This window comes from Pteropus alecto, unplaced genomic scaffold, assembly GCF_000325575.1.
Source record: "Pteropus alecto unplaced genomic scaffold, ASM32557v1 scaffold176, whole genome shotgun sequence".
In the NCBI taxonomy this organism is placed as follows: Eukaryota; Metazoa; Chordata; class Mammalia; order Chiroptera; family Pteropodidae; genus Pteropus; species Pteropus alecto.
The window spans coordinates 1495953-1506483 of NW_006438644.1; the positions used below are offsets into that span (position 1 = coordinate 1495953).

The 10531-nt window shown below is 42.0% G+C and overlaps 1 protein-coding gene across 1 annotated transcript in view; it reads right to left on the reverse strand.

Annotated features, from left to right (window-relative positions):
- The window catches only part of PLEKHG1 (pleckstrin homology and RhoGEF domain containing G1), an 82608-nt gene that overhangs the window by 54048 nt on the left and 18029 nt on the right, over positions 1–10531 (reverse strand). Inside the window, exon 2 of the mRNA XM_025049484.1 lies at positions 1919–2019. Coding sequence (XP_024905252.1) covers positions 1919–2019 — 101 coding nt within the window. The remainder of the gene's footprint in view (positions 1–1918; positions 2020–10531) is intronic.

Consider the following 10531-nt stretch of genomic DNA (forward strand, 5'->3'; position numbering starts at 1 on the left):
CCTGAGGTTTGGAGGCAAAGAAGCCCAAGTGAGGCATATCAGGTGATAATAGACATGAAGCTCTGCGTTTTGACATGAAGTAAGCACTAGATAAACAGTCATTACTATCAGCTTGCAGCCAAACCGCCAGGAGGCGTATGCCAGGGACCTCCCAGCATCTAGGCTTCCACCCTCTTCCAGGGTTACAGTGCCACTATGGGCTCTGGAGGGAGAAGCCACTCAAGGCCTTGAGGGACTTTACCATCAGCAACCGCTAACTGGGGCCTGCTCTAACACCAACACATTACTAACACGTGGACTCTAAATCCCCTCATTCGACTCTTTTATGTCCTTTCATATATTCTTCTTCTTATGTTTGTTTGATCTAAACAGTGTTTCTCAATCCTGGCTGCACATTACAAACATCTGAGGACTTGTTAAATATCCCGATGCCCTGGCCCCACCGCAGAGAAATTAATCAGAATTTCTGGGGGTAGGATCGAGCGTATGTATTTTTAAAAGCTTCCCAAGAGATTTTAAAAGCTTCTCAAGAGAAATGCCAAATGCTGGCATTTTTGACAGCCTTGGCTTTCAAAATTGAAGGATGAGCTGATGTAATACAACAAACATGGCTCCCAGAGGCCGGGCTTGCGCTAGGGTTTGGGACTCAAAGGTGGCAGAGGAGATGTGGGTGCCGCTCTCAAGGAGCTCACCTATACAGATTTCTGTACTCCAAGAGTGGGAGGGAGGACTCAATTTGCATTGCGTTGAGTCACACAACAGCAGGACACTGTAGGACCTTATAATGGGATTTTACTATAACAAGATCAGTGTCATCACTGGTTAGTATTTTGGTACTTCCTCTGTGCTGGTATTGAGCTAGGCGCTTCAGGTGGCTCAGTTTACTGAAGTTTCACAATAACTAGATAAGGTAGATATTCTTATTTTTTCTATTCATTCATTCATTCATTCATTCATTCCACAGAAGTTCTGATGCCTCCTAGGGGCCAGGCACTATTTTAGGCACTTGGGCAGTAATTTAGGCACTTGGACAGCGTTCTGTGAGTGGAGGTGGGGAGGAAAGAAACAACAGACATAACCCAAAAGTCAACCATAGAGTATGCTAGTAATTGCTAAATGCCAGGAGAAATAGAGCAGAGCAGGTAAAGCATATGTGCAGGTGCCATGTAAGTGTCATTGAAAAAGGAAGGTGTGAGCAAAGACTTGAACTGAGGAAGTTACTTATTCTACTCTAAAGACTTACCAAAGGATATATGCATGGCTCGGCTGGGATGTGAACCCAGACATGCTGGAAAACAGAGTCTGTCCTCTTAAGCTGCCTGCCACTTGGTCTTCCAAAAAGCATCATGCTGTGTTATAATAACTGATTTGTCTGCCCCATCCACTTCAGCTTCCCGTCTGTCTTGTTTACTATGGTAATTTTCTAAGCCCAGTGCCTGCTATATGATAGGCACTTAATACATGTTTGAATTAAACTAATCATTAAAAATTTAAATATTCACTAATATATCTAGGACTTAAAGTATTTATTGTGGGTTTACTACATCCTGCCCAGTCCCTAGGCAGAAGAAAAATTTCAGAAAATCCAGTGGAGGTAGGGACGCTGCAGACTAAGCCAGCATGTATTTGTGGATGCCCTGTTCATATTGTGTGGTGGAAGAAAGGTGTCGCTTCTCTGTCAGGGCAAACAGCTGTGTCCTCTGAGCCAGGAGGACGAAGTGAGACGGGACATAGCCAATAAATGTGAGACTCACATACAAACAAGAATGCTTCCGGGTGGAAGACTTCATGGTAGGAGAGCCCACAAAAATCTGTGAAATCGAATCGAGGATTACAGGTAAAGTTTTCTCAGGCTGCATTCATTTGCGAGAAATTCATACCGTTCCCACGTGAGGACAGCCTTCGAGCGTTCGCTTACCTGTTGAAGCAGTAGATATCTCGTATATTTCCAAAGAGGGCTAACCGGTCTTCCGTCCCCAGAGGGAGTTTCGTGTGGTCCCTGATACAGTCAAGGTAATCCTATGAAGTCAATAAGAAGGATGTCTTAAACACCGCGGTCCTCTTCCAAGTCATCTTTAGTTATGCAAGATGCATCTTTCACACCAGTTTCAAGTAATTATTATACTAACGGGCTCATTAACTCTACGATGATAAAACAGTGTCTCTCTTTTATTAATGATGCTAATATGTATAGAATGGGGTTTTCGAGCAAAGAGAAAGTGCAGTATACATTAATTATCTACTCCCCTCCCCAAATGTATCAGAGCTTCCTTAGATGGATAATCTAATGACCAGTTACCCATATCAGAGTTGACATAACAACATTGTCTGCTGTTTCTTTGACTGATTTATATAACAAAAATACTCTAAAATTCATAGAGTGAGAAAACCAGAAATATTGATCTTAAAGTGTCTCATCACAAGGAAAAAATTCTCTAACTATCTGAAATGATGGATGTTAATTATACTTATTGTGGCAATCATTTTACTATATGTTATATATATATAAAATCATTATGTCGTACACCTTAAACGAATACAATGTTATATGTCAATTATATCTCGATAAAACTGGAAAAAATTGACAGTTTTTTTTTTGCTCTTTCTTTTTTAACAGAGTTGTTTTTAAACATAACCTTTAAGTCAGAAAGCTATCAGTTGTTATAGAACTGAATTCTTCCTTCAATACCAATTTATTTAAAAAAATAAGCACGTAACTCACATATGCTGTCTAATAGGCTATGTGAATGAGCCATGAAAAACTTTGAAATAATTGTATATGTTTTAACATAGAAACGGCTCCCAAACAGAGTTAACTGGGGCTCAGACCCACAGCGGGTTAACCGTACTTGCTTCAGAAGCTTTTCGAACTGCTGAGAGAGGGGAAACTGCTTTCTGCCCCCGTGTGCTGAAAGGTTCATGTTCATAACTGAGCGTTCCCCCTTCTCTAGGCAATGCTTGAAAAAAAGAACTCTACGTAAAATAAAAAATAAATACAATCCCCCACCCTAGGCTGAACAATGTACTATGACCCTCTACCAAACGTCACAGGGCAGATCTGCAGCAGTTAGAGGAAGTAACCTTGCGAAAAGCCAGCCAGACCATGAAAATCCCAGCAGTCTAACCTCATTCCAAAGTCCAGTCACAAACACAATAGGATTTACATGCCACTAGCAAAAGGCAAGCCCGAAACTTAAGAACCATCAGATAATCGTTTCTTCTCTTTTAAAAATCTACACTCACTCCCTCATGTGCTTATGTTCCGTAGATGAAAAACAGGCAGGGGTTCATCATCAGCTTTCTTGGTAACACATTTCACAGATGACATCCAATAACTTTCCGTTCTAGTTTTTTAATATTAAAATCATTGTCATACATGAACCCATGTTCGCAAACTTTTTTGAAACAAGCTTTGGGGTAACATCTTTTCTTCTTAAGAAAGTGGTCATCTCAATAAGAAATCAGATTCACAAGGTTTAAGTGTAGTTGACATTAAAAGCCCGTAAGAACAAGATCTAGCCTCCTTGCTTTTATACATAGAACAATTATAAGGAGCTTACATATCTGCATAGGCTACAGAGTTAATGCCCAAATAAGAAATGCTGAAGAAGGCTAGAACTGATGTAACAGCATTTTGAACATGTAAAACCTAACCTACACTTCCTCAAAAAGATACACGTAGTCATTTCTATTTTCATAAAATTACACATGGTACAAAAGGATGGGCTAATATTTAACTTGCACTGAACACTTATATTCGATAGTCGCTTAATACTTTGATCAACACTCGAAAAGGACACATTATATGCAAAATTAAGAAGATAGAAGAGAAGGGTATGGATGAGTGTGAAATTAAAAAAGTACACCAGAAGGCGATGGATGGCATGATCTGCACCAAGTAAGCAGGATGAAAAAAGGGGACAGAGATAATGTTCGAATGCCCAATCCACCTGGTTGACTGCCGTGGGGTTTAATGAGAAAACTAACAATCCTTTTTCTCACTCTGAGGGCAAAGCTTGCCCATTTATAGAAACCTGAAACTAAATTCTTCATGTGAGGAAAAGACCGAGTTAAAGGGATTGAAGAATTTCAGTTGGGTGAAGAGACAAAGAACCGTGGCCCACTGCCAGCAAATGATGGCCCATGGCCAACCGAAAGCGTTTCAAAACCCCAGCGTCTGCAGTAGAGAAACTAGATTTTAAAAGATGCTTGTTTTCTGAAATTGTTGAGAAAATACATCGTTAGGAGTCCAAATTTTGTAGGCCCCTCTAAACAACAGATCAAAGTTGTATGGCCACAACTTGTTTCCCCTGCTGATCATAATTAAGTCTTTTAAATATGATACTTTAACCCTAAACCAGTTACTGAAAACTACTGTAGCGTGCACTGCATTAGCAGCTGTAATCATCTGAAGCCAAAATGAGAGGTTTGAAGCTCAGTGATAATAACAGCTCATTCTGTGCTCAAATGACAGAGTAAAGACACCAGTGAAATTTATTAGAGCCTGTCACGCTGCTTATTAATTTTATTGGCTTGATGTCAGCGCCTATGGCTACCCTACAGTTAACAATGAAGGATCAATTTAAAACCTTTGCATTGAAAACAATTATTCTCCAAGAGGATCAAGAATTCAGTCTACTTTGGGGAGGGGGCGGGGATACACATAAAAAAGAACTGTTCACCCGCTGAGTATTTTTATACAACTTAAAACTTTCCCTAAAGTATTTATTTTCTTATCAATTTATGCCCTTAAGAGCTCTGCCATGTCAGATGGGTACCAGACTCACTGCAGTGGGCACTTCATAAGGTATATAAATGTCTAATCACCATGCTATACATGAAACTAATATAACATTGCATGTCAACTGTAATCGAAAAATACATTTAAAAAAAGGTTTCCGCCATTGTAAGAATTATACATAAGTGTCCTCATTAACTTTTTCCATTCCTTTAACGTCTGTTATTGAAAATATCCAACTAGGGTCTGATTTGGTGCTATTAGAAATGTGGTAAATGGAGAGGAGGTAGTTTGCAAAACGTTGGTCACTGATCTGCAACAAATACATGAATTAGGAGTGAGCGTGTGGAAACTCTTACAGCATTTTGACAGAAGGACATCTGTTGACTCTAATGACAAATCTGTACCTGTATTTTGCGTGTCTGTGTCTGTCTTATTTTTCAAGTAATTCTTTTTTTTTCTTTTTTATTGTATTTTACAAAAGTGTCATCGTGTGACCGATTGGAAAGCCAACACACACGTCCGTCATGATTGCTCGTTTGAGAAGACTTGGTCTAGATAACCATCCGAAACTGGGATAGAATTCAAATTCAAGAAAGCTCGGTTCCTAGATCCTGCGCACGTCTCAAAATTCTGTCTAGTGATTTTACGGTTTACTCTTTTTTGTCTAATTTCTGTTGTTAGACTTCTAAATCCTAAACCTTTTGATATTACTTCTAGTTAAGATTTTTTTGGTCTTTATTTTTGATGAAGCACCTTTTTCTGTTTCTCCAATCCCTCTGCCTTTGCTTGAATATAGTCATCTACTTATCCGAAAAGCTGTCCTTCACATGCCTTGTGTTGCATTGAGTTGCTACGGAAACTACAATAACGTACACTTGTATATCAACTTACTCTTTAAAAGCACATTCACATTCATTCATACAAATCCTCCTTCTCCCTCTTTCCATTTTTTAGGACATGAGGATGCAGGCCAAGTTTTGTTTTACAAGCTAGGAATTTAAAAAATGAATAAAACATGATCCCTTCCCCCAAGGAACTCCCTGTATAGTTGAAAGACAAGTGTAAACAAATAAGTACAATACAGTGTTTAGGCCACACGACTGATAAATATTCAATATGCAGGGGAGAGGAGGCAGAGGGGGAAGTGGTGATTCTGGAGCAGGGAGAGGCTTTACAGAGATGGTGATGGGGATGGGGGAGCTGAATCTTTAAGGATGACCAGGAGTCTGAATAGAGAGAAAGAAGTAGGAAGGAGATGACAACGTCCAGGAAGACAGAAAAGAGTGAACAGAGGCATGGGGTCACAAAATGCGGGGTGCAGCCATGACACTCAAAGGAGCTGAGATGGGCTGGGGAGAGCAGGGCGCGTGCACGCACACGCGGACCCTGGAGGTGGGCTGCCGTGGGGGACGAGGCTGCAGTGAGGACGGGACTGATGGTGGAGAAGCTTCCATGCCCCGGAGGTGGTGCAGCCACTGACGCATGTAAGGAGACCAAAGACCATTCCAGCATCAGTAAAGAAAGTAGAACAGAAGCCATAAAACTGCCAGAGAGCCACACAGGTGAGCCCGGCCCGAGTCCTCGATAACCTCCGTGGAGGGGGGTGGTAAGGAACTGGAGGTGGAGAATGAGAGAAAGAGGCCAGCCAAGGCGAGAGTCACGGTTTAAGTGCGGTGTAAGTGCCCGAGGGACGCAGTTGGCTTTCAGGAGAAGGGAGTCTGGACTCCTCTATCCTCTCTCACCTTCCACTCCAAGGATGAGGAGTGCTGTCTCCTAGCTCCCAGCAGGACATTTTCTCATTCACCTGGCAGTGAGTGGATTAAAAGGCAGTGACGAAACCAACCCTCCATCTCCTCTTCCATGTGGCTGCAGCATGGAGAGAGGTGGGCTGCTCCCTCTGGGGAGAAGGACCGATCAGCTTTAATTCTTCCTTCTGTTTTTTTTTCCCCAGGCGGACGTTGAGGCAAAACTAACATACTGCTGCTGCTGCTGGCTGAGCCCCCAGAGGCCTGGGCGGGGTGGTTCCAGGCCTTTCTGGCTGGCTGGTACCCTCTGTGCTGCAGTTCTTCACACCCAGGTAAAATACTCAAAGAACCTCTGGGGATTTGTGGTGAAATGAAAACGAGGCATATCTTTAGGCCTGCCTCGCCTAGACAGCAGATGGCCTGGGCTCCCTCATCTTGTTCTTGCAGTTTGCATGCTTCTGGGGCATAATTACATCTGTCGAATGAGATTCCATGCTTGATTCACAACTTCGCTTTTTCCACTCAGTGTATGTAAATACACGTAATTCCTATATGTAAGTATAGTTCTTTCTCATTCTTTACAATGGCTGCGTTGAATATAAGGTGCTTAGTTGATAAAGACGGGGGAGGGGGGCGCATCCTATGTGCTAGATACTGTGTGAAAGGGGGGACAATCAGAGATGAGTAAGAGGTGAACCCTAATCTTCTAGGTGCTCACAAGAGAGTAAGGGAGAAAGATGTGTAAAAGAAGCAAGTTATAGTATGACGATTTAAGTCTTATAAGAATTATTTACAAAGTGCTGTGAGAGTATAGAAGAATACATTTTCAAATGAAAGAAACCCTTATCTTTCTTCTAAATTAAGCCACTCAACAGGCTGTATAGAAAAAGTTCCTGCTGTGGCCTGCAGATAAGGTATCAGAAGTCTAATCTTCGAGTTAATCTCTTTTTTCTTCTTTCTCTGTCCACATCCATGGGGGAGGCAGGTGCAGCCGAAGAAATGGGATCTGGGGGTCTCTGGCCACACTATCAGGCTGGAAACAAAAGCTCTTATTGTGGGAACAATGTTTTCTCTGACTTTATATAATGTGAACTGCACTGAAAATACAATGCATCATCAACGCAATAAAATCTTTCTGCCAGTATCGTTGGGGGCGGGAGAGAAAGGGGGAGAGAAAGAAAAAGGAGGATTAAGAGGAAGATAAATGGGGGTGGCAAGGGGAGGGGAAGGAAAGAAGGAAGAAAAAGAGAGAGCAAAAAAGGGAGAGAAAGGGGAAGAAAGAGTGAACGAGGAGGTAAGAGAGAGAGAGGTAGAAGGAAATATAAAGGAAGAGAGAGTGGGGAGGGAGAAAGGGGATGGAGAGGGGAGACAGGAATCTAAATTAAAGTTAAAAGCAGCATCTGTTGCTGATACGATAGTTCTCATTCCGTTTTCTCATTGATAATATAGAGAGGCTGATCTTTATTGGTCAAATGTGGAAGTAAGTGTTGGTGGAGTAAAATAATGGTAAAAAACTGGGAAGTTTCAGCCTCATTTACCTCCTCTAATACTTCCCATACAGAAGACATCAGTAAAAAATGTCAGGAATGGCCCTCTTGTTAAGTGGTGACAAATGATACATGTGCCTGTTCCGTCATGTCCATTGTTTCAGATCTTCCTCCTGAAAGAAGGGAGCTCGGAGGTTCCTTGCAGGGAAGAGACAGATGGGATAGCTAGACCTAGAAATAGGGCAGTTCTTCCAGAAAGAGAAACTTGGGGTGGGGGAACAGAAATTCTGTTAAAAACAGCAATGTTGAGTACAAAGAGCAATATAATACGTTGGGAATATTTGTTTGGTTTTCCTCAAAGACTTTAAGCAGAAAATATCTGTGAACTGGAAGCCTACAGTAATCTAATAAACAAGATATTAAGAAACAGAATTAGCATTAATATATTAAAGTTCTGAACACAACTGGACGCCCATTTCTCCCTATACTTCTGACAACCATCGCAGAGATTGATTGTCTTTGTTTACTCCATGTTGGTGTCAGGAGGAATAATTTGACGTATATAAATGTATTAAAAAGAATTTGGTATCAATACAGCATTAAAATTAATCTCTTATATTGCCCTTAGTTATAACAATTAGAAAAGTTCTTAAAAGACTTCCTTTTGGAATAATAACAGCAGAAAAACTTATAATTTTTCTACTGCTTTGTTAAATATCTTAAAAACTGTGATCAGAGCTTTTAAATTACAGTGATAACGTATGCAAAAGCTGTTCTTAAAATACGAGAGGTGGACACACCCATGAAGAGGTCCTGCTGCATATTGAAATATCTTTCCATACTCATTTGAAACCTACCATTGTTTTTTTTTTTTTTCCCTTCTGTACTCTTTAATCTTATCATTTCTAGCTACCAAGAAAAAAAAGAGGAAAGCCTCTGGGGGATAATCTCTGTGCTTACTGAAAGCACAGAAATGTAAAATATGTTAAAATCTTCAAAATAGGCAACCAGAGAATTTGCCAGAACCACCCGGAGAAAAGCCAGGCACCAGCTTCCCAGAGGGTGCTGGGAAGGTATGGAAGTGAAGTGAGTTTATCAACCACTCCCTTAGGAACCCTCCGTGGCTCTACTTTTCTGTAACTCTCTTTTTATGTTCTCCTTCACCCTGGGTCAACTTTACTTGGCATGATTTTTTCTTTTTTTTCTGCCTTTCCACTCTCCAGATCCCATGGCAGGTAAGGAAGCAGACAGGTACAATTAGACGTGGCTCTGATCTTTAAGGAGGAGAATAGTGAAGGCTGACGAGGTGGTGGAGGGATGTGACGTCCTGGCAAGGCTTTAAGTGCCTGAAAATAAGAAACTGATTAATCTCAATTATAATCACGGTACTGCTGTGTCATTTGAAACATAGTCATTAAAGCTCAAAGGGTTTTGTATGTGGGAAAGAAAAGATCAGTAAAATAAATTTATATTTATTAGATCGTCTGAAGTTTTACTCCTCCTCACGGTAATTTACGACTACTACCACTATTATTATTATTTATTATTATTATTATGTTTCTGTTTATTGCTAGATATTGAGCTCACTGCTTTATATGTATTATAAAGCAGCCCCAAGAGATGGGTCTCCTTATTATGGAAGCTTAGGAAGGTTCCATCGCCCCCCAAGGTCATACAGAGAGTGAGTTACTGACTCACTGCCATCCAAACCAGGACCAGCTGGTCACGTCCTGAGCACTGAAACTCTGCACTACTGCTCCAAAGGTTTTAGACCTTAGTCCAGATCTTTAAACAGTGCAAGAGGTTTGCTGCTGACTTCATCTGGGGAGTAAATGTGGATTTTATCAGGTATAAGGAAGGAGCCGCCAAAGATGACCGCTCTCACCGACCAGGCACTTCTCACGTGGCAGGATCGTCACACACCGTCACTGCATCCATGCCCATCCATGCATGTGCCGCACTGTCCCCATCATGAGCTCATCAACGCACACGTCCAGCCAAGCACACCAGCCTCAGCCACCTGCCATTTGACTTTCAATGCTGGCTCAAGCCTTCCCATCATGCCTACAAGTCCTCTTTCCTTCCTTCTCTCTGCTCCTTTGGAACGCCCCACTTCCCCTGCCAGTCACCCCAGGGGCCGTCATTCCATCGCTCTTCACTTGTCTGACTCTCTTTCCCCACGGGGACACACTCCTTTACAAAACCAGCCATGCGGAATTACTACAAATGAATTCTTCCAGCTCTCCAGGCTCGGGGCTACTTTTAAGAACATAAAAAAATTTACATGACGCAGAGCCTGGCAAGCAGAGCGTATGAAAGCTACGAATGAGGAGTAGCTATAAAATGAAGAGAGAAATCGCAGCCCTGAAAGCACGGCCTCCGTCAGGGGGAAGGCGGAGGAACCCACGCGGGATGCACGAGGCTGCGCCGGCCGGGTCTGCAGCTTGCGGGCTCCCATACGGGAGCCTGCACGAGAGCAAGCTTGTTCCAGTAACTTCTGGCGCGTTCTCCTGACAGCAGGCATTCTGGGTTTCCCCAGGTAGGCTCCGACTTCTCCA